The following is a 26,054-nucleotide window of genomic DNA, read 5'->3' on the forward strand; positions in this document are numbered from 1 at the left end:
AATTACTCTCTGGTTCGTTAATGCCCACAACAAAACCTTACCGTCGAATTACAAGTACCGATGAGAATAAATATAAATAAACAAAAACTGATGATAAAAATTGAAGTATTACGAGAATAAATGAAGAATTCTGTGGGGCATATGCAGTAGTGATATTATGGATGTTGTTTCGGTTTTAGAGATAGAAAATAAGTCAAAAAGCATCACATTTATATTGATTTTTCCATTTAATGTATATATAAATTGTATTATTAAGCCAAAACATTCCTTTTTATAATTATTGATCAATAGATTCTTTGGAATGCTGTTATTATCAATGAATTAGTTTCGTGTATATAATTACATAACACTCTTCATGGGGACAAATTTTTCATTTTTATTTCATCTTTTAGATTAACGATGTTTTCTTATATTTTGACCTCAACAGTTAATCTTATGATTCTTCCATCTTGAAGGTGGGTCAATAGGTCAATATATAATGGGATAATGACTTATTATCCAACCTTCAAGAAGGAAGAATCATAAGATTGCATCTTTTCTTCAATTTTAATCTTTTTTTCAATGGTAATCCGATAGAGTTAGTAAAGATTTGAGCGACGAACAAAGAATATAATAAGGGCCTTGAAACTTCGCCCTGGAACACCTCTTCAGATAATTCCTTGAAAGGAAAGGAACTCCGAATACAAAAAGAACAGCACTATCACACAAACACCCTGTGATCTGCAGTACGTTTTGACTAATTCTAAAATTGTAAAGTTTGTACTATAGCATAGTGTGGTTGACACTATAAAATGCTCTCTTTAATCAATAAAGACTGCATAGAATTAAATAACAATTGACTATTCTTGATATTATATATTATCAGGACATTTTGTAGGAAAATGGATTTCTTGAAAAAGTGGGTTGGTAGCAAATTCGCTACATTTCATGGAAGTGTTTTTAGTTTTACTTTGCTTACTACGATGGCACATAATTGATTTTACGTCATTATGACAAAATGTTTTTGAACATATTTATTGCATAAAAATCCAATCTTTTTTTTCCAAAGTTGTCTTGTTTTTCTCTCACATTTGTCTAGATTTTAATGAAATTACCTAAGACCCATGACGCTACTACAGATAGTTTTTATGCTTTTCGCACATACTCTACAAAATAAATAAAATCTTTAAAAAGAAAATTAACGATTACACTTTCGATAGGTGACGTCTGGTTAGACGTTTATCGCAGCTTGCTGCCGAACATTTACCACAACACTACGTCTTAGGTCCGACTCTACAGGTTGACTCTCACTGGGAGAGGAAAATCAATTTACACACAGTTTATTATAACTCAATTAACAAACCACAAATCACATTGAATTACCGTAATTGAAACAACTGGTCCCTGTCTGCCAGGCTCTTCTACAAAACCTGAATATTTGAGCATTAGGTAAACTATTAGCAAATTTTCCCAGACTACTCGTTATGTAAAATTCACTAGTTTTCGTGGTCCGCTTGACACCACAAATATCTTTCAATTAATTAAGATTTTTAGTTGAGATAAAAATGTCAATGTCACGAGCGGGATTCGAGCCCACGACCATCGGCAAGATACGCCCCTCCTCTACCACTTGAACTATCGTGACCTCGATCCACTCGGACACTAACTTCCCATCTCAACCCCACCTTTTTGAATTTTGAGGTGATGGGAAGTTAGTATCCGACTGGATCGAGGCCACGATAGCTCAAGCGGTAGAGCAGCGGCGAATTTAGCCAAAGGTCTTGGGTTCGAATCCTGCTCGTGACAGTAACTTTGTTATCTCAACTAAAAACCTTATGTAAAATAATAACAAAAAAGATTACATGCACAAATTCTTATAAAAAATAAACAAGAATACAGGTGAAAGATAGGCAGCAGAAAAAAGCCAAAGTGTTCCAGTTTTTGCAATTTCAAACAAACCACATGAAAATATCAGAGGTAACGTACTGGAAGTGACGACCACTTCACAAGACGAAAAATAAACTGGTCGGGTTGGATGAAATAGAGCAACAAATTAAAAACTTGCCTGCTAAAAAAATTCCAGGATAACACCTTATTCTTACAGATATTTGTTTTAATAAATTTACATCAAATAAGTTCGTTTACCGACCTTTTCATTGCTACAAACTGATTGTAAACTGTTTGCAGTATGTGAAAATTTGAATTGAGTATTCGGAAATCGTGAGATGCGGTCTGGTGTTACGTAGGTTTTACTTAAAACATTTTCTTTTTCGTGCCAACGTTTCGATCTTTATTGAGATCATCAACAGGGCCTGAAAAAAAAAATTTTATATTCAATCAAAGTATTTCTACTCACTCAAAGTGTTTTACGCGGAAAACAAACACTTTGAGTGAGAAGAAAAACTTTGATTTTATTTTTAAAAAAATATGTTTTTGCATTGTATAAATTCACTTTTTTCCACAAGCTACATGTATTTGTTAAATTTCAACAATGTTTGTACATCCCAGGCCCTGTTGGTGATTTCGATAAAGATCGAAACGTTGGCACGAAAAAGAAAATGTTTTTCTGAAACCTACATCACACCATACCGCATCTCACGATTTCCGAATAATCATCGACTAACGATCACTAATCACCAAAAATTTGATTTGATGTTATTATGGTACTAGAACATAGGACTACTGCTACGACTTAGACAAAGGGTGTGGAAGTTGTTCTACCTTACCATCATCCAAATCAAAAGTTTTCAGAAAAATCCTCAAAGCTACGTCACTAACCACAAAGATTTCAACGTTCCATTTGCCTGCTTGCATCAGGCTGAATTGCGCTTTAATGATCTACATCCAGAGCGTCCTAGACGATATTATTTGTGAAAAATTGTTACGATGTTTTGAAATTATGATCATACAATCAATTTAATATCAATTAAAGTGATAAATAAATAAATTGGTTTTCCGTTCAAGAAGTTAGAGAAAATTTCGTTTTGTTAAATACCATTGCCACTATTGAAATTATCGTTAAAAACTTTTAAAAAATGTACATGTTTAAGCATTTTTCCAATTGACGTAGTTAAATTAGATATTATTCGTATCCCACTATCCAGAAGTATTAAATCCTAAGTTTTTGATTCGTGAGAAACTTCAAAAAAAAGTTTACGTGACTCGAGTTTTCTCCTAAAAAGTTCCAATAAAAAAATAAATTGGAAGAACATGTTAAATTCACCATGTTTTGTGATGCAGCTAAATGTCAAGCTGGAATGGAAAAAGCACGCAAAGAATAAAAGAATAAAAATAGGTTTAAGATAAATTCAACTATACTTCGTCCGACGTGCTTCCATCCTTCCAATACAAAATAACTGTAATTTACGCAGTCTTAATGTAAAATTGGACAGTTGGTATTCTACTAATTTAAGCTATAAAAAATAATATAAAAAGTACGAAATACAATTCTAGGTAACATGGTACCATAGTACCTAAGGAAAATTTCATAGAGATCACAGAGGTCAGTGCGGAAGTTCAAAAAATTTCAACGAAAAACCAGTCTTGCCTTATACAAAAACACGGAAGTTACGAAACCCCTGCAAAACGGAAACATAGAAGATTGAAAAAAACAAACCCATTGGAACCTGTGAAGTAAAAAATTTTGTGATAAGATTTTAAGATTATCTTTCAAAAAGACTACAGTCTTCATTGCCCTAGCCATACTTTGAGACAGTATAAAACATATAATCTGTTAATATACAAATTAAAATTAATTTGTTTGTAATAATGAATTTTTTAATCACTGCTCATTAGAAGTTAATTTTGTTTTTATATTCACTAATTTTCGTGGTCTGCTTGACCAATTATGGGAAGTTATTATCCGAGTGGATCGAGGCCACGATAGCTCAAGTGGTAGAGCAGCGGCTAATTTAGCCGAAGGTCGTGGGTTCGAATCCCGCTCGTGACACTGACTATATTATCTAAACTAAAAACCTTAATTAATTTGTTTTTATAGTTCTAATTTAACGTGGAGGGATTTTCTTCATCTAATCGCATGGACGTCCGAGGTTGCTCCGCTTGCTGAAAACAACGCCTGGGTCCTGAACGGTTTCGATTTCTGGGTGAGTGTCGACTTCGGTTTTGGCCTTCTCAACGCCCACAACCTTGTTAGGAACGCAAAAAACTTCGTAACAGTCCCATCTAGCCGGACATGCGATGTACCATTGGTGTTATAGTAAGTATGGTAAAAAGATTATTAGTTATATGCAGTCAAAGACGAAAAAAACCGGACACTAGTATTTATTTGTATAATTTACATAATAACAAGGTATATTCGCTTCTGGGTCAAAACCCGCGCAGGTGTCCCGCTTGTAGAGAAAGGGTGCTCAGTGTGTCTCATCTTGTCGAGGAGTGCCGTGCCTTGGCCCCCTACAGGGAGCGAGTAGGCATGAACCCTGACATAAAAACGGTACTCGGGCGAGCAAGTCAAATGTTGGATCCCCTATTCCGCTTTCTAAGAGAAACGGGGGTGTTTCCTCACTTGTAAATAGTGTATAAAACGTGAATATCTGTGTAAATAAGTGTATCTGTGTTGTGTTTTATTATTGTGTTGTGTTTTATTATTGTGTCGTGTATTTATTTATAAGTAATTTATTTATTTATTTGTTTGTTGTAAGTGAGTGATCTTTTAGACTGTAGGGCCGATGGCGGAATATTGAGTACCCCATCGGCCACAACAGTGCAGTGAGAGGGGGCTGAAATGACTTTATTGTTGGAAGCCCCCGGGGAGAAAAAAAAAAAAAAAAAAAAAAAAAACAAGGTATAGATATTAATAGTTGACTAAAAAACGTCAACACAACATTAAGAACTTCTAGTTTGTTAGATGAGAGAGTGTCTTTTCACACACTTTCGAATAAAAATATTTTTTTTAAATTAGTTAAATTTCAACGTAAACAATAAATTTTAGAAAAAGTTAATATTTTTTATTTAAAATTATGGTTTTAATTTGAGATCTCCCCTGGGCACATGATTTCAACAACGACGGATGGAGTGTCCGTTACATAGCCCAAGTCCTGCCTGTGCCGCGCTTTTCCTTCCACGATGATCTACAACGGGTTTGGTTCAGAGGAAGACTTGATCGAAAAGAACATAGTTGTCTATAGATGATATTTTTATTACTTTTACTAGTAGTCAACTTCAAACTGTTCGTAATATAGGCTCTTGAACTCTAAAACTGCCATCAGAAGGATTTGTGAGAATAGCCTTGTCTCTAGTCGTCCAGCATCAGGTTCTCTATTGCTGGAAGGCCATAGGTCTTCTCATCAGAGATGAATGCCGGTTTGGTTTGTTGCAATCAGATGGCCCAGATACGTGGAAAAGAAGGGGAAAACATTTTGGTTCATGAGCCACGCGCGAGTCAGTCAAGGAGAGGAAGAGAGAGAGAGAGAGAGAGAGAGAGAGAGTGAGAGCGAGAGAGAAGTAGAAGAAGGAAGATATAGAAAGAGCGAAAGGGGAGAGACTGAGAAAGATTGAGAGCGGTGAGCACTAAAGAATATGTGTCATATTTTTATTGTACGATCATATAAATTAATAATTATTTCATTTTTATGTACTCAATTTTTATTATAAAAATATGAGTACTTTTATTATATTTTCCAACTTGTATTGGTAAAGTAATATAAAGTTTTTGACCGTCGTACCTGACGAATTTTAGGCGTGCAGCAAAATGGCTCTCTAAACTACTAAAGGCATAGCGTTTTCCAAATACAAAATTTAGACAGTGCAAAAAACGACAGGAAAATGAAAATCTTATCCACAAAGACGGAGCGATGGGGTTTCCGCATTTTTCAAATGTCGTGTAATCTATTTGATTCTAGGCGACAAATGAAATGGCTACGGAGAGCTTTAGTGAAGTGAACTTCATTTTAACCTATTAAATGAAAAATGGCAAAAAGAAGGGAAAATTCAAAAGGTGGGGTTGAGATGTTTGTGTCCGAGTGGATCGAGGTCACGATAGCTCAAGTGGTAGAGCAGCGGCGTATTTAGCCGAAGGTCTTGGGCTCTTATAAGCTCGTGACAGTAACTTTTTTATCTCAACTAAAACCCTTAATTAATTTAAAGATATTAATTGGTCAAGCAGACCACGAAAATTAGTGAAGTTAGTATATTGGTTTATTTTTTATAAATTTTAAGAAAAAGAGATTATACCATGTGTTATTTATTTACAGAAGATGAAAGGTGTTTTTTATTAATATTTATGTGATAGGATAGCGGTATTTGTACTGATTTGCGTAGTAAATCGTCAGCATGAAGACGAATATCTGTACCAGTGCATATATTATAATGATGTTCGAAAACTGTATTCGATTTTCTAGCTCAAAAATTATGTTGATGAAGATACATCCCATTATATTTAGAGCGTGTAGTACCGTAAAAGTCGCACCTCTCAGTTTCGGCGGTGACTCCAAAAAAAGGAATCTGAAGAACGATACGGACACAATTGCATTTGCGAGACTCATGAGAAATACATGTACCACGATCCTCAACTGGGATATCTTCTTGGGCCCTTCGAGCAGCAAGAATTTTCCATATGATGTTTCTCTCGGATTGCAGTACATGAGAAAAGCATAGAGACAGGAATCGTCGAGATTAGCGGTTTTTAACAATGTTCTATTCCCATTTTCTCGTTCACCGATAACGTTGTACAGCCCAGGAGGGATTTCATATTTGACTCCTCTTGCAAACTGGAATCTATAGCTGTTATTTTTACCTTCTACATTTTGGAAAAATAAATTGTACGGCAAATATTTAAACGGGCTGACGATTAAAAATGTAGAGACACCACTTTTTGAATCAGGTGAGAAAACTGTCGGATCATAAGTATCAGCGTTATAGCTTATTGTTTGAAAATCAATAATGTAAGAAATCGTTACACCCGGAACAAGATCTATGGCAAATTTTTTATCCATTCCTAGTTCGTCGTTAACAATGCGGATTTTTAACTTCGTTTTTTCTGTCAATCTCATGGAATACTTGAAAACATCTAAATATCCGACCCGTTGAACTCCTACTACGTTTAAATATATTGCGGTTGGCGATGATAAAAAGCTGTACATCCTTATCTGTGCGATATTCGGTTGTTGTACGTACCCGTGGGTCGATTCTACTTGCAATTGTACTCCGAAACAGTGAAAAAGGGCTATTATCAACACGGAGTACCCGATAAACAAGTACTGTAAGTCTTTTAGCTGCAATCTTTTCAAATGAGGGTATACGATGATTTCAAAAAAGGGGAGTAGTATTAGATCGAATACTACAGAAACTGTCACGAAATCGATCATCGGGTAATTGAAGGTTTGAGGCTTGAAAAGGAACTTGGTCTGATTAACGGAGAGTAAAATGATAAAATACATCAAATTGCCAATTGAAAATGCCGGGACGATGACTAACATGACCGGGAGCATTCTTCTCGTCTGATTGGCCACGTACATCGATACAACCGGCACAGCACTGTAAATCCAGTGGAGTTCGACGGTTTCTTCGTTAGCCGGATAGGACGGCACAATGTCTTCGTAGTTCAATGAAATGGGGACAAAAGCGAAAAGCCACTCAAAAAATTTCTGTGTTTTCCCCGGCTCCGTATCGATAGGTTGAGATGAAGAGAGGTTTTCGGCCAGGATCCCGCGAAAACCCCATCGCTCCGTCTTTTGTATAAGCTCTTCATTTTCCGGTCGTATTCCCATACTATCCAAATCTTTACTATTAGCGTGCAGTTTTAATGAGATATCTTGTGTCATGTATGCCCGTTTTTTATTTCTCAACTTCTCCTTTTTTCTATCATGTGACCTTTTCCTGATGATAGCGATTATAAAACATTTTAAAGTCAATTCCCAAATTCTGTAGTACGTCGCCTCTAAATGCAGCTTTCTTCCGATCAGTATTAAAGCGATAAGATAAAACATGCAAAAGCACACGACGACGGGACAGAGATTATTGAAGTCTTTATTATCCGTGTAATCGAAAACTATAATACAGCGACATATGAACTGTACGACCGTTCTTATCATCACCAGTACAAAGATGTAATTTCTGATGTTGTACAACTCGAAAGGCAGCCGAAACTGTTCGAGCAAAAGCACGTTTCTGACGCTCGATGTCGGGAGGTACATACCGACCAGCACGTTAGCGAAAAACATGTACGTGTAATTCGGCACTCCGTCCTCGAGGTGCCATTGAAAAATGGACCAGAACATAGCAGAACCCGTCAAACAGGCGACACCCACTAAGGAAATGTAGAACTTGCCGGTATAGGCGTCTGCCAGCCAAGCAATAACGATGGAGGAAATTGCACCGAAAGCGAGGAACGTATATCCAACAAACTTGAACTCGGTTGGATCCGCAAATTTCATCGTCAATTCATAGCCCGTCGAAGAATTCGTGAAGTCTTTTACCGTACCGAGAGAATAGCTGAACAAAACCTCCAGCATCAAGACCACGTGCCCTATGTTCCAAGACGTTATCATTTTCTCCAAACTGTTTTCTTGTCAGTATTCAAATAAATCGAACAATACGGTTTTTTTTACAATTATTAATTCAATTCAACACACTACCATTCCAAATTGGTCTTTAAACTATTTTACGCTGTGACTCAAAACCAAACACATTTTATACCAATCGGATCAAAATCTAACAAATTATTTCGTGCATCCAAGCATTTGGTGTTTTAAATAATTAACATATGGTCACAATTTAATCAGATCTTTTTTGTAATAAGGTGGTAAATTTTTTAAAACATATGTTGGTAATTTTTCATAATTTTAAAAATCTGATTCCGTGTAATTACAATATAAATCGTAGAAATTTAATTACATATGTCCATGAAAGATTAGCGTACAATAACAAGAACACCACATTTCCGTCCAATTGCATTTTTTGTTCACTAACTTTATATGCAATGTAAACGTGAAAGAAATTTGGCTCATAAAAATAACAAACTATTTGCACTTTCTAATTTTTCATATTATTATTTTATCAAGCGTAAATACATAATTTTAATGAGATTTTAGTGACTGAGAATATCGATATTTTCATTGAGTAAATTATATTTCGTTGATCATAATTGGCATGTAAGAAATAAGGATTTCGCTAGCAAATGATTATTTTTAAAAAATTGTTTAAATAAAGTTACCATTCTTTTATCCTAGGTAATCCTATTATTATATATACACTCAAAGACAAAAACCGGAAACTTCTATTTATTTCTCTATTCTTATAACAACTAGGTATAAAGATTAATAATCAAGATTTAAAACGATAACACAACAAATCTGACAGATTGGAATTTTGGCTATTGTTATATTGTATCACGTCATATTGTTAAACAGCGTCAAATTTCTACTGAAGAATGGGATTTTGTTTTACAAAACGAAATCCGATCACTTATTTCCTCAATGCCTAATAAATTTAAGACTAATATTGTAAATGGTTTTTATCCATATTCTCTAAAACGCCTGATTAAACAATTTGAAAAGAAATAGGCCACCCATGCACCTTCCTTTGTGACGACGGAGGCAGCCTAACCTTCTGATACGTTTTTTGAATGGTTAATGCCGTCGGATGAAGAAAAAAAAAATCTTATCCTTATTTACTCGATTCCTAAAAGACTTGACTACAAGGTCCACAATGTGGTTAAGGCTCAGGGCCCAAGAAAGGTGTACATCGAGTCCTCATTCACGTCCCTCTCTCAATCCCTGTGACCTCTACCAACCCTTGTCTACAAGGGTGAGGGGTGTCCGGGCACAAAATAATAATGTAGCCCTGAGGGCGTGGCAACCTCTCTAAAGCACAGCTGTACACGTGTCGACCCCGGGTCGGCATGGGCGGCGGGTGCCTTATCAGAGGCACATGAGGTTCCGACTTCAGGGATGGTTCAAGCCCAGGTGTGAGCGACATTCGGCCTTCGGGGAGTAGCAAGGAGATTGAACCGAAACTGTGAAAGCCTGAGGAACCGGTCGCCCACCACGAGCGCACTAATTGTGAAGAGTGGGTGCTTGCTATTGAGGATCTCAATCCGACCTGCGGGATTTATTTTCCGCAGACTCGGATTCATCCCCCCGAGACGACTGGCTGGGATAGGGCCAACTAGTTCGGCTCTTGAACGGCCATCTTGTCTCACCCACCCTGGGAGTCGTGGCCCATTTTATGTGGAACTACGGCGACAATGTGTAGTGTGGTTTGAGACTCGAGAACCCGAAACGCTCACCTCGTGTTCTCATCCACGGCCCTTTTTCTCAATCCGAGCTCCTTCATTCTATCCTGTGACCCCTCCTAATCCTTGGTTACAAGGGGGGTGTCCGGGCACAAAATAATGGTGTAGCCCTGAGGGCGTGGCAACCTCTCTAAAGCACAGCTGTACTCGTGTCGACCTCGGGTCGGCATGGGCGGCGGGTGCCTTAGCAGAGTCACACGAGGGCCAGTGCACTAGATCCTGTCTGCAAAGACGGGGGAGGGTGTATGGCCATCTGTTTCACGGGGTAACTAAACCTTCCAAATTCAGCCCTAGTTAGGGAATGGATTCGTTGTGGTGCTTGGTGACGCCCCTGGCGGGAACTTAGACAGTTGCTGTCTTCTATCTCAGTGAAGCTTGCGTATGGCCAACGTAAAACCCCCCGGCCTCACGGGAGACGTTGCGACCGGACGGCAGCATGTAAGCGTTGAGGACGCAATGATCACGCTGTAGTCCCTCGAATGCGTAAGTAAGCAGATGGAAGCGAGTAGTGAAGCGGTGTCTGACTCGAGTATGCTTTGCATTGTTGCGCGTATGACCGGCGTGGTACCCTTGGGGAAGCGAAGGATCGGACCACCTAGGCTTAGCCTATGGCGTCCCTCGAATGCGCGTGACAGGTGTAGGCTGAGCTCGATAAGAGACTTTACCGTAGGCGAGGCTCATCTTGCGTGTGGTTAGCAATTCCACTTTTAACAAAACCGCTGCCGGGGCGTTCCCGGAAATTTCTACGCTGGAGGAGCCTTTATACTCAGAGAGATAGAGTGACCTTGTCTATCTAGGGAGTACTTGAGGTGGGGACAGGCCGTTGTATTTCGGCCTGTTAGCCCCTCGCGTACGGCATACGACACATAATGCGGGCCCGACCATTCGGAGGGGATAAGCGGAAAGCGAGGTTGTCTCGGCCCTTAGGGGCTGGGTCCCCTCTACACCAATGCTGCGGCGGTAACATCATTCCGTCGTATGCAGAAGTGCGTCAGCTCTCATCCTGAGAATCAAAACGTCCGATAAGGCCAAAGGCCAGATGTGGACGCTAAAGATCCTCTTGTCTTGTTGACGATCAGTACTCGGGAACACAATGTACTACGGGGTAGAAATAATGTTCCAAGGTTCAGCCCCTGTTACGATGGGATAGACTCGTAGTTGGCCGTTGTGAGATCCCTGGCGGGTACTTAGAGAAGAGGCTGTCTTCTATCTGTGACCTTCGCACGAAACTTGCACATGACCATCGTTATACACTCGGCCTCACGGGATATGTCGGATCGGACGGCAGGCCGCAGGGTATAAGCTTTGAGGACTTTATGATTATGCTGAAAAGTGCCTCGAATGCATGAGTAGTGGCGGATGGGAAGGGGTAGTGAATCGGTTGCTCCTATTCGAGGGTGCTTTGCAGGTATAGGCTGAGCTCGATTGGAGGCTTACCATAGGCGGTGCTCCTCTAGAGGTTGGTTAGCAATTCCACTTTAAACAAAACCCCGACGGGAGCGGATCCGGGAGATTTTACGCTAGGGAAGCCTCACTACTCTGGGAGATAGAGTGGCCTTGTCTGTCTAGGGAGTGCCCAGGAGACCGGGCTAATGTATTTCGGCTTAGGTAGCTCTTTAGGCGCGGCATACTGTAGGTGCTTAATGCGGACCCGACCACTCGGAATTGGCAAGCGGGGAGCGAGGTTGTCTTGGCCCCTCGGGGCTGAGCTGCCTCTACACGCAGTAACACCCTTCTGTCCTATTCGGAGGTGCGTCAGGTCTCATCTTGAGAATCATAAAATCCGATAAGCCCGAATAGACTAGGTGCGGACGGTAAAGATCCTCATTGTCCTTTTTAGGACGACCGAGTATAGGCGAAAACAATTCCTAAAAGACTCTAGGCTTTCCGAGATTCCCGAAGAGAAAATATGCTTTATTAAGAGCAAAACTAGATCACGAATTGGTAGTTAACTTTTAATCTACCACTAAACGATTTCCCTGTGTTTTGGAGAATTTTGTTTCAAACCATCGAAAGTAATTCATTTTTATTGAAAATCATGAATGTCTGAAAATAATTATGTATAATGAATATAACAATACAAGTAATTAAAGTTTCAAATAAACAAAAAATCCGTGGGTCCGTTTTTTCTTTTTCCTTTTTCTTTGAGCTTTGAGTGTAATTGACCTCTTTTTTGCAACAGTGGCAATAGAACTATTCATAAAGGCAGCAAGAATGTTGAAGTGGTTACGGATGGTTGTCGGGGTGAGACCATGGAAATAAACTACTTGGAGCACGTCCAACTCCTTGCTTCCATTAGCTACCCAAAAAGAGGGTCCATCAGCGTCTATCTTGAATCTCCATCAGGTACATAAATTTAGTAATCTCTTCTAAACTTATGATTTAAATATATTTTAATTGCATCTTTATTTTTTAGGAACACCAAGCATCCTTATGGAGGAAAGACCCAGAGATTACGCTACATCCGGTCTGAAAGATTGGACTATGACTAGCGTACACTTTTGGGGAGAAAGCCCAGCCGGGATCTGGACAATCTCTATAAAAATCAATGTATGTGAAAGTACATGTAATAAACATAGTAACGAACCATTAAAATTAATAGAATTACGATACATTATGAAAATAACTAAATGTGTAAAAATTAGCTGTAGCGCATCTTGGTTCAACAAAAAGTAAATTTTTCAAAAGCATTTAGTATTTTTAAAGGGATAATGATTTCGTAGGACATTACCGGCCATTTGATAAAGATTTTCAATGCTAGGAAGGGAATTTATCTAGCTTCCACTCGGAAGGGAATGGGATGGTCCCACAATAATTTACCTTCGGGGTCGGCTATTTGGAGATCAACTTGCATCATAAATCTTACCGATTATTTGGGCTTACCTGTTTGAATCATTTTGATAAATGAATGTTATAAAAAAATTGTACGTTTAAGTGTTTTTATCTATTTAGTTGAAATTTTCTAGAGAGGGTATCATGAATCTCCTGAATCATGAATCATGAATCTACTTATCATGAAGGGTATCACAATTATACAAATCGGATAATAAAAACCCCGTTAAAGATGTGATTACAATGACGTTAGATGTATGTACACATAAAAAATAAAGAAACAACAAATCTTATGGAAAGAAAATGTTTAAATAATTTCGAAAAAATAGCAATTTTATTCGAAGGTGACATCGCTCATTTCTTGTTTTTATACTAGTTGTACAGAACTTATTTAACGTTTCTTGGTTCTATACAAGGATAGAACTTGACATTTCAGCTGTTCAAGTCATGGGAGACCCTCCCAAGCAGTTTAACTTTCCCGATTAATTTTAAGTTCCTAGAAACTTTCTACGACTGTTAAAATGTTTCTGAAGTTCTCTGACGGTTTGAAAGGGTTTTCTTTCTCGGCTATTTTAAGTTCGAAATTGACTGACATTGAATGTGTTGAGTGTGGATGGAAGTCTCGTAGGTTGGATCTCACGAACGAAATTTTCCAAATAAAGCCGAGCCGTCAATATTAAAATGAATCAAAATCAAAACAGTGACAGATAGTATTTTAAGGCGCAATGCCGAAACGCGTTTGATTAACTCTAATAATAAAACCCCGCAACTGGACACAGACTCAGTAAGTAACCCTCTGCCGGTTCAACATGGACTGTTTATTAATTGGTATCAGAAACCAACAGTAAAAATAGGTCTGTATATTTATCCTCATCTGATTCTTGAAAATTAATGTTACATGTATTGACAGGATCTTAAAACTTTTTTTTTTTTTTTGGCCTTATGATCTATGCATATTAACCATGGTGACGAATTCTTGTATGTGTGTTCTTGTATATTTGGGGAAGGGGGGTATCGTGAAAAAAGGGCCAGGGGCGACGGTGGGAATCGAACCCTCGACGGCGGCGTCTATGAGCCGAGAGTCTCTCACGCTAACCACTCGGCTACCGCCGTCCCCGACCTTAAAACTTACCCATTCCATATTTGAGGATTAAAATAAACAAAAAGTTATCAACCTACTGATACTGAACAGATACCCCGAGACAATAATTAAACAATTATTACAGCATAGAAGTAGTAGCTAAAAAAAGATCGACAATAATAAAAACATAGACGACACGTATAGAGATTATACGAAAACCTTCGAATAAAATAAAAAAGGAAAATACTAGAAGAATGATTTAAATGATCAAATATAACAATAAAATTGGGAAACAAATTTTTACATCCATAAACAGTATAGATTAACCCACAATTCAAATGCATTATGAACAGAGAAATGCTTGGATTGTCCGTTTGTCTATTATGGGACACAAAGCATTATTTGTCTGAACAGGTTAGACAACAATATACACAATTAATTAGGGTTTTTAGTTGAGATAAAAAAGTCAGTGTCACGAGCGGGATTCGAACTCACGATCTTCGGCTAGATACGCCGCTGCTCTACCACTTGAGCTATCGTGACTTCGATCCACTCGGGCACTAACTTCCCATCTCAACCCCACTTTTGAATTCTCCCTCCTTTTTGCCATTTTTCAAATGTCTGTAATCTATTTGATTCTCGGCGACAAATTAAATGGCCACGGAGGGCTTTAGTGAAGTATACTTCATTTTAACTTATTAAATTCACTAGTTATCGTGGCCCGCTTGACCAATTAATATCTTACAATTAACTGAGATTTTTATATTTGTTTTATTCATCGTGCCTCAAAAGGTGGTGCATCATTGAGTAGTACCGGATGGGGTGGTACGAGTTGTGCGCATAAAAACGCTCTCAGGAGAATATACGCGTCCGGTTACACGTCTATCTCTTTTGCTCCCTGAACCGTGAATCTTTCCAATCCTGTTCTTCCTCTCTGCAACGTCTCTTTTCTCTTAGTGAAATTTCTATTGCCATTTGGTGGGCGGTATGTTTACGCCGGAGAGAATTTTATTCATTTTTTTATTTTGTTTATTTGTTCAAAGATCCATGGAGACGAAAAACAAAAAAAGGTCTCGGGGTCCAGCTGGTCAGTTAGCATTGGAAAGTGGACGAACGTGTTTGTTTAATTCTTTTTTTTTATCTCGATTTGTAATCGAAATTACAATTTACGAGTACCTCGCAGGATTACGAAGTTATTTTCTCTTCGCCCGCTCATCGCTGTGGAATCCCGTCGCCTGCAATTCGTCGCCGCACATCATTTTGCTGTTCACAGGTCAGATCTTTCCTTTCGGCTGCTCACGTCTTCTAATAAGACTTTAATTTGAAGTGTTTGTTCTCATAATTGTTAAGTACTGTGAAAAACATTTAAAACAAAGTTTTTTATATAGTTTGATTAATTTTCAGTAATTGGTCAAGCGGACCACGAAAATTAGTGAACTTCACCGTTACCTTAACATCCCATATGTTTCTCCCCATCAAATCGAGATCCAGAAAATTGTACTCCTCACTCACTGGTCGTCTCATCTCTCAGTAATCCAACTTTCCTTAGCTAGATTTTCCTGTAGACCACTGAAACGCCTATGGCTACTGGCTCTCATCTTAATGGATTGCGTCTGATTGCGTTAGGTTTACTCATGTCGTATGTCATTACTGAATGACTTCACTCCTCAAGGCAATACAATTCAATTATATTTCTATATTCCCATTGTATTTGCTTGTTGTAGTTGTAAATTTTAAATAAATCAAAAAAAGAACCTTCACCAAAATCAATATTTTAAGACTTACAGAAATTTGCTTGGTATCTAATTTTCCTTGTCTGTCCATAACCGAATTTCATAATTAGAGTAGCTAGAGTTGAATAATAATCATCTCACAGCATCGCTGGCAACGGCTTTAATATTTCAGCAAAATTGAAACGATTTAACTAATGGTCTTGCTTGAGTGTTATACTTCAGATTTATTTCATTCTATAAAATTATTCTATATAATTATTACATTAAAATCTTAATTAAATTTTACAATACATGTTTACCTTACTAAGCACATAAGACTTGTGTACAGTATGTAACTTTAATAACGATTTTTAATTAAATTTTAACGTGTGTATTTAAAAAGAATTATGTATCCACTAAGGTTAACATTGAACTCAGCACTACCCCTGCTATTATGAGGGTCTTTTGGAGGTAAAGGTTTCGTTGCGTGGTTACAAAGTCACATACGTAATATTTTAAATAAAGTTTCAATTGGATATCAAATATTTTTCCCTAAGGCGAAAACTACGCGCATGAATTCAGTATGAAAAACATATATTAATAATAAGTTTTTACCCTAGTGCATATGAATCTAAAGTTTGCCGCTAGATTTAACATTAGACTCAAGCTTTTCTCGGGTCGAAGCTGTCAGAGAGAAGATGTAAGGTCACTAAGGGACATCCTCCTCCTATCCAACGGCAAGAGGAAAATGAATTCACTCAGGAAGTTGTTTCGCTCTGAACCACGGAGACCGTTGTCGTCTAGGGCGTGTGAATGAGACGGAGCGAGAGATCATTTATTCATCCACTCTTGGATGGAGGTTGCCCGGAATCAATAGTTCTCTTCATTGTTGCTGATGGCCAGAGCGGAAACCTCGAGATTAAAACGACTGTTTTGGGAAATGACACGTGGTCGCCATAATTGAGTTGGAAATATGATTTGTCTCATTCTTTAGAATTAACTAAAATTAGTTGTATCTGTTGAATGGAGTTTCTGCGAACCTCATTAAAAATGTTATTAGATACGAGAATTAATGAAACGAAGAAGCTAAGGGTTTGTAAAACCAGCTGAGCTCCTCTTTTAACTAATTGGTCTTTCCAGTGCAAACGTTAAGCCCCTCATTTGCGGCATCCATTGAAAATTTTCAAGTTTTCTTATTATATGTATAAATTTTTTGTGAAAATCTAAGTAGACGTTTCAAAACCTACAGAATGGATGTATCAGTTTGACACATGGTCAACAATCAGCAGACTAATCAGCCAAAATACAAGTGCAAAACAGTCAGTATAAAGTCGAAGTCACGATAGCTCAAGTGGTAGATCAGCGGCGTATTTAGGTCGTGGGTTCGAATCCCGCTGGTGACACTGACGTTTTTATCTCAACCAATACCTTTCATAAATATTAATTAATTCATAAATATTAATTTTCCGTTTTGCTTTTATGCCCAATGTTATGAACACTTAATGATAAGCAATTGTTTGAAATCAATGAATGGCTCAGTGAGATTAATTCATCTCGTTTTAAAATAGCTGCCAATATTTAATTTTTTTTATTTTTTTGATTGCCCACCTAAATTTTATTGTAAAGTGTACAAATGAATAGAAACGACTAATCAAAACTATATATAACGAAGTCACGATAGCTCCAGTTTCGGGGGAGGGTTCGAATCCCATTCGTGACACGGACTTTTTTATCACAAGCAATACCTTCCATAAATATTAATTAATTGAAAAATGTTAATTGGTCAACCGGACCACGAACTGCAATGGATTTAATAACTAAACTGAAGTATATCTTCACGAAAGCTCTCGGTGGCCATTTCATTGGTCGCCGATAACAAACAGATTAAACGACATTTGAAAAATGGCAAAAAGGGAGGAAAATTCGAGTGGTGAGGTTGAGATGGGAAGTTAGTGTCCGAGTGGATCGAAATCACGATAGCTCAAGTTGTATAGTAGCAGTATTACTAATTACTAATAGTAGTAATATTAATTAATTGAATATTGTTAATTGGTCAATCGGATCACGAACTGTAATGGATTTAATCAGTATAAAGGTTAGTAAATTGAAATAAGAACAGATACAAATATAACATTTTTTCGACTGAGGACGTAATGTATTCATATTATAAATTACTTAATACTAATACATAATCTATTAAGAACACATGCTATACTTATGAACAAGAAGAAAGAAAGAAAACACAAAAATTATGAACAACAAGAAAGAAGGAAATAAAACACAAAAAAGTAGTGGATAAACTCTATAGGTAATATGTGGTGTTTGGTGACCGTTAGTCAATGATTATTCAAATATCCTGAGATGCGGTTTGGTGTGACATAGTTTAAAAGGACAATTAGATCAACCTTTTGGTGGGTTATTAGTTACATCACTTTAACTGTAGCATGAAAGCACTTTTATTTTACCACTAATGGTTTATCACTTAAAAAACATTGGGAATGTTTTTATGGTATACAAGAAAGGTTAATATCTCTGAACAAACATGTAAAGTATCATGTAGTATGAAGTTCAAAACGTGTAAGCAGTTTGTTTTCTTTTTGTTTTTTTGATAAATTTGTACACTAAGCTCTGTTATCACAACTATTGAATAAAGGGGCATTAATTTGTTTTTCAGCCAGAAGGTGTGGGAAACGATTTCCAGAAAATGGCTGGATCCATCAATTCGCTTCGGCTCATGTTTCACGGCACCAAAGAAATGCCTCACCATTATCGCAATAGGCCGAGAAACTACGCACCTTTCATGCTTTACCCAAAAGGGCCCGTCTTCTGGTCAAATTAAAACTCGTAAATCTGCCGACGTTGATTTTATAGTTTTTACACAAAATAAACTCTTCATTATTTTTCAGCTAATTTGTGTTATATAAAACTGTAATAAAATTTTGTTTGTTAACTTAATTATTATTAACAATATGTCTATTAAAGTAGTTAATAGAACTAAAACATAGGAGAGGTTGTTATTCAGACATTTCATTAAGAAAGACAGCATTGTACTCATTTGTTTGAGAAAGAATTTCATTAAACTGTACTCCTCGCCTATTCATGAAATGTCCGTTGAAATATATTTCTATGTAAGTAAGAAAAAATACCAATTTAATCTGATTTGTTTGCTAATGAAAGCTATATTATGATTTAATCTTCCACGATTTATTAGTGATGTGGATTGCTTTGCTGTTAAACCTATTTCATTTTCCCGGGAAAATTGTGGAAAATATACTAATATTTTGAAGAGTAATAGAAAGGGAACGCGAAGGTAAAATTATTGTCAGCGTTGTAGGAAAAAATCCCAAGGGTAAGTAATAAATTTAGAAAATTGCGTGAAGAACACTGATGTTCGGAATTGGACCAAACCTGATCTGGAAGTTTATACACAGGGACTAAATATAGAGAGCGGACGAGTATCGAACGGTGGGGATGACCTCTGCCCTCACCTACATCCATGTGGTTCACTCTACAACTGACTATTAATATTTACCGCCGTCGATATTTTATGGTCGTCCAAGGAGGCCATCATAACAACAAACACCGATTTATCTTTATTACCATCGTACATGAGTTATGCATGTCGCAATTTCATGGAATGCCAAGCCAGAAGGCAAAGTCAGCACATATATGACGAGAAGTGATGAAAACGTGGTCGAAGACTTTTCATTTTTTTATCCTCTCCATCAATAACTAAGCATGATTTGAATTAATAGTTTGTATTAGTCCATTTCAGAACTTTCCGTGAAAGATGATTTTTTATCAAATACTATAAATTGGTACTTACCGCAAAGAAATACTGTCCAAAGTCGTCTGTTCATATTAAAAATACATAGAACCTTAAGATTTTTCCATAAAACATGTTAAATACCATTAGTTCAATTATAAAGTGCAATGAGTTTTCCAATTTCTGACATACTGTAATTTTTGTATTAAAGTAGTAAAGGATTGTGTTGGAATTATATACACACGCACACAAACATTTCTTTTGGCTTTGTCGAGTAGTCATGCGTCACAGCAATACACAGACATTTATACATACTTTGCTGCTATAACTTTGAACGCCAAATTCTTCAGGAGGCTGGTATAATTTAAGTACAGACCAATCATTGTATAAAAGTTTTCTTTTTCATTCATTCTTTGCAACTTTCGAATAAATTTGTAAAATCCCTATGACATTTATGGTAAAAACGTAGTTAATGAAAAATAATTAGGTAAATTTATTTTATAACGCAAATGACCTAGAAGGTTGTTTATTAAAATTTAAATAGAGAGCTAAACATATACTGACGGCCAGCATGCGTATACTGCAGTTTCTTAACTTGATTTGTCTTAAATATTAATCTTTCAATTAATTAAGGTTATTAGTTGAGATAAAAAAGTCAATGTCACGAGCGGGATTCGAACCCACGATCTTCGGCTAGATACGCCGCTGCTCTACCACTTGAGCTATCGTGACCTCGATCCACTCGGATGAGCTACCTCAACTAAAAACCATAGTTAATTGAAAGATAATAATTGGTAGTAATCGGATAAGCGATCAACACACATGGAAGCAGATATAGTTTTCTGTAATAAATTGGAAAAAAAAATTTTTTAAGTATTGCCAGGACACTTCTAGCACCATCTAGTGGAACTTGAGCTCTGCCAGAAAAAGAGAACCTCTGGGTTATTTGTGTGATTCCCTCCAGCCAGCAGTAAATTCAATTTTTAAATAAAAGGTATGTGAGACTATTCCTCAGTAGTTTGTTCCCCCATGTTTTATAAATGTTTTCATAATCCTAAATAAATAAACATTATCATTATTACATTTTATTGGGTTTCGTGTTCCGCTAGACCAAATAAATCCTTTTCTATTAATTAAGGTTTTGGTCGAGATAAAAAGTCAGTGTCTCAAGCGGGATTCGAACCCACAACCTTTGGCTAAATACGCCGCTGCTCTACCACTTGAGCTATCGTGATCTCGATCCACTCGGACACTAAAAACTTCCCATCTCAACCCCACCTTTTGAATTTTCCCTCCTTTTTGCCATTTTTCAATTCGATTCAATTCGAATCCCGCTTGTGACACTGACTTTTTGATCTCAACCAAAACCTTAATTAATTGAAAATTATCCTTATTTTTTATTTGTTAATAAACCTAATCCTCGTACATTCAATACTCATTCTGCTTTTTTCAGTCCAATCAGAAGCCGTTTATAATTTCATGAATTAAAAAAAAATATATTAATTTAAGGTAGTTTATCGATAACCAAATTTATCATACCCAACCTATTATTACATACATTACTAATAGTGTGTGTGATGATTAGTGACCGTTAATCGATATTTATTTAGAAATCGTGAGATGCGGTCTGGTGTGATGTAGGTTTCAGAAAAACATTTTTTTTATCGGGCCAACGTTTCGATCTTTATTGAGATCATCTTCAGGGCCTGAGATTTACAAATTGTTTACATATTACAATTACATTTTGGATGTGTAAAAGTGAATTTATACAATGCAAAATATATTTTATATACTCATTCAAAGTAAATCCCAGGCCCTGAAGATGATCTCAATAAAGATCGAAACGTTGGCAAGATAAAGAAAATGTTTTTCTGAAACCTACATCACACCAGACCGCATCTCACGATTTCTAAATAAAAATTACTAATAGTAAACTATTTTAGACCCATGTTTCACACACGACAAAACATGTCAACTTGTCTTCCTATCAAATATGACAAAATTCGACAGTGTCGTCAAAATTTCTTCAAATCTGATGTTTACTGGTAACGTAACCACGGAAAAAAATATATATTTGAAACTGACGTTTAGATTTTTACGCAATTTACTCATGATCGAATCTGAGACGTGGAATTTTTCAACAAACAGTTTATTCTTTTTTATTGGCCAATTGATTTTCTATTATTCTAAGTTACATATACATATTTTGACACTTTGTATAGCTATGTTTAAATAAATTATAAATCATAATAAATGTTTGTTTGACCGTGTTATCTCTATTGAATGGATGCACTAACAAATATTAGCGATGGTGTAGTATTTTTCATGAAAAAAATTGAGTTTAGCCACTTTGCATGTACTACGGTTGAGAACATTTTACTCCTTTTACCAATTGTTTGCGAGAATATGTACTAACTTCCTCCATTATAAACACTCGGAAACATATTTGTACATCCTAGACAATATTGGTCCAGTTTTTGATATTTAAAGTTTTGTCTACCTCTTATTCCAAACACTTTAAAAAATTGAAAAAGTGACAAAACAAATAGTTATTTCTTACTAGAAAATACCATTTTTGGAGGGTTGATATGAATTATGTCAATCCACTGCTTCACGGCGACGTAAGTAGATCTTTTCTGGAACTCTTACAATTAGAGGTATATCTTGGAAATCACGCTTTTTATTAAAAGGCTAAGCACTTTCCTTCGTGCCTCTTTGCGGACATCCTTTGATGTGAGAAATGTCCTACCGATGTTGCTCTACCCTACTAGGGCTTCAGATTTACAAAGGCTGCTGAGGCTTACATTGCCGATGTCCTTATTTTTCAGATGATACCTAAGAAAGATATCGATTTTTTTTCTCAAATTCTGCCTACTGAGGGAGAAGAGTTTCTTCGCCTTCCGTTTTGCGCTTTATGAATCGCGTAGGTTGCGTCAGACCTAGTGGGTTTGTTCAATGCTTGATTTTTCATTCTCAATCATTTTTCCAGTTTTAATCTCAGCAGACACTCCGGAGCAATTAGCTGTAGTTCTTGTCCCATGGGTGAGAGTGCTGTCTCTTTTTTGGCTAGGTAGTCAGGCTGTTCATTTCTTTCTCAACCTTCTAGTCCGGAAACCAAAGTAATCTTGTTCATCCTAAAGTCATTACGCAATTTAGGCATCCCCAGACAAGTTTGGAGTTGAAAGCATACGTATTTAGTGCGTTTATGTACCATGCCCTTTCTTGAAATCTGGGCCCCCACTTCTACCAAAGGTCTCTATTACCTAAGTCCACTTGGAAGGGTCTGTAAAAGTTGAGTTTTCTCTCATTTTGTCACGTACCATTAAAGCAATCTCTTTTATAGCAGCAAGTGTTTATATTGAGCTTCCTTCTTTTTGTGAAAGGTATGAGATATGTTTTATAGGGTTTATATTTAAACTCACACCATCTTCTTATAAATTTAGGGCGTTTACCAATTCTTCCAATACTGCGTGGTTAATATTTTGACAATGTGTTGTAAACAGTGCATATCTTATCTTTTCGTTTAATTTAAGCTTTTAACCATTATTCAATATTGAAGGTATTAAATGATGAGTATACTTGAAACCCAAATTATAAATAAAACATATTCATATGACGATGAAGGATCTCGAAATAGAAAAAATATAATATAATATTTAACCCTCTAAAAAAATTTCATTTAAACATTTAGCCAATTTAATCAGAATATCGGTCATAATATTGACAATAAGGAATATAATTCCATAAAAAAATCTCTGATATAATTTTGGGTCGCCTGGATAAATCATCCTTCAATGTCCAACCTGAGGCAATTCTCAATCAAAAGCTATCAGATACTAACGTATCAATCAAATAAAATGGAAACTGGACGCAATAACTTAGACCAAAATATATTTTTATAAAATTGTGTTTTTGGTTGTCTCCTATCGAATAATGTAACCAATAATATAAATTAGAAAATCTAGTCTTGCATTCTTACTGAAATGTTTCGTATAAATTTTCTCGTAATTGGCAACTCGCACATAGATGGAAATTGGCAGAAAACTACTGATGAAAAAAAAAATAGAGGAAAAAGAATTTAGTGAACATGCTATGATAAAAAATCGAACATGGTTACTGCATTTACAATTTTTATATCACCTGTGATTGAGGTGATACTCCTGTGGGTTCGTGTCCCGCTCGTGACAGATATTTTTCATGTTAATTGAATTTTACACAAAAATTATAAATCAATCAAAAACTTACTAATTAATTCCACTAGTTTTTGTGGTTCTGACCAATTATTAACTTTAAATTAATTAATGTTTTTAATTGAGATAAAAAAGGCAGTGTCACCAGCGGCATTGAAACCAACAACCTCCGAAAACAAACTCCCAACCCAAAACCAACCTTTTAAATTTCCCTTTTTTTTGAAAAATGGCAAAAAGGAGGGAAAATTCAACCACCACTTGAGCTATCGTGACCTCGATCCACTCGGACACTAACTTCCCACCTCAACCCCACCACAACCCCACCTTTTGAGGTCCGAGTAGATTGAGGTCACGATAGCTCAAGTGGTAGAGTAGCGGCGTATCTAGCGAAGTTCATGGCTTCAAATCCCGCTCGTGACTCGTGACACTGACTTTTTATCTCAACTAAAAACCTGAATTAATTTAAAGTTATTAATTAATAATTTGTTGGATGCGTGGGGAGCAGTCAAGAATGAGGTAGTTTTGAAAAACACATTTTCCATTTTTTTTGCCGACTTTTTGACCTTTATTCGATCATTTTCAGGGCCTCGGGGATTTACAGTACATACGTTGTTTGGAAAACATACAATACAGACTCGTCTTGAAAAGATAGTTCTTACTAACAATTAATTGTTCTACGCTCCGGATTTCAAGCCTATAACTCATCATCAGGTTGGAAGAATTTTTTTTTTTAAAGATTCAACAACGCACTCACTCCATCATTTATCATTTCTATAAAATGTTATATTTTTTTGGTGTGTAATTGTTTTCAAACACAAACATTTTTCACACGAAACCAACTTTTCTCCTGCGGAAATTTTTTTTTTACTTTTAATTTTTAGGTTTAATAAGATAGTTTTAAGTATATAATTTAATGTGTGATGATTAGTGACCGTTAGTCGATAATTATTCAGAAATCGTGAGATGCGGTCTGGTGTGATGTAGGTTTCAGAAAACCATTTTCATTATCGAGCCAACGTTTCGATCTTTATTGAGATCATCTTCAGGGCCTTGTGTTGTCTGCATTTCAACAAAAAAGTTCTCTGGTTGATAGCCGATGCGACTTTCTTCTCATTGTTGGCGATGTCCTTCAGAATACTTTTAGCTGCGTGTCCATATGGAGTTGAAATTTGTTCATCGAATCCCATGTTTCATCGAAACGATTTCTGAATAATTATCGATTAACGGTCACTAATCACTACCCATTTCTACTCGAGAAGAACGAAGAACATTGGATGGGAAGAAACTCGCATCGGCTATCAACCAGAGAACTTTTTTGCTGAAATGCAGACAATACAAGGACCTGAAGATGATCTCAATAAAGATCGAAACGTTGGCACGATAAACAAAATGTTTTTCTGAATCCTATCACACCAGACCGCATCTCACGATTTCTGAATAATTATATAATTTAAATTTTGGCTCGGAATTTGCGAACGTCAGGTGGCATTACAGGCCTGGGCGGAGAAGGTCCGCAGGTTGCGAGAGGAAAGACGAAGCCGGCGAAAGAGCTGGAAGGAGTTCGGCTGAACAAACGGGAAGAACTAGGCGTAGCGGATGTCCATCTTGACGACCCAACCCTCCTCTCTCGGCGAGTCGACGGGGAAGATTCGCCACAGTAGTTCAGAGTCGCGGGTTGGAACAGGCCAAGCTCGGTTGGTAAATGTGACCGAGTGGCGTTTTTCCTCTTCGCTTTCATTTTCATTCTTCTCTCCACTCCTTTGTTTACCTATGTTATTTTCCTGGTTTCGTTATTATCCTTTCCAAGAAATACCGTTAAATTCCTCTCAATCTCATCCTTTCTCCTTTACTCAACCCCATCTCCAATGAGCGTCGGTACACACAGTAGCTGCCGGATTCGGACCGTAACAACTCTGCCAGCGATGCTTTTCGATGATGAAGTAAAAGCAAATTTCATAACGATGCCTAGCTCAAGGTTTTACATTCCCAGCGTCGAAATGCAATGAAGAATTTTATACAGAGCGTACGTTTCAAAGCGTACGATTGTGTTGTTTACAGCCGGGATGCGGTACAATGGAAATTTCATAGCAAACAAATGTTTTGTTTCACTGTAAGCGATGCCTTGCAAAGATGAAGTAGAAATAAATTTTATAGAGTTTAATCTGCCCGTGTTTGAATGCGGCGATGAATTAGAAGAAATGTGAAAGGAAGTGCGATCCTATCTAGTGTTATTCCAGCTGCGTTG

General features: G+C 36.9%; 1 protein-coding gene across 1 annotated transcript in view; it reads left to right on the plus strand.

Annotated features, from left to right (window-relative positions):
* LOC106667998 (neuroendocrine convertase 1-like) overlaps positions 1 to 18,732 on the plus strand; it is a 58,419-nt gene extending 39,687 nt beyond the window's left edge. The window contains exons 10-13 of the mRNA XM_014396357.2: positions 3,977 to 4,195; positions 12,411 to 12,574; positions 12,645 to 12,778; positions 18,528 to 18,732. Of these exons, the coding sequence (XP_014251843.1) occupies positions 3,977 to 4,195; positions 12,411 to 12,574; positions 12,645 to 12,778; positions 18,528 to 18,692 (682 nt within the window). The 3' untranslated portion in view covers positions 18,693 to 18,732. The remainder of the gene's footprint in view (positions 1 to 3,976; positions 4,196 to 12,410; positions 12,575 to 12,644; positions 12,779 to 18,527) is intronic.
* Positions 18,733 to 26,054: the final 7,322 nt, after the last annotated feature.

Source organism: Cimex lectularius, unplaced genomic scaffold (genome assembly GCF_000648675.2).
Source record: "Cimex lectularius strain Harlan isolate CLEC.00 unplaced genomic scaffold, Clec_2.1 scaffold347, whole genome shotgun sequence".
In the NCBI taxonomy this organism is placed as follows: domain Eukaryota; kingdom Metazoa; phylum Arthropoda; class Insecta; order Hemiptera; family Cimicidae; genus Cimex; species Cimex lectularius.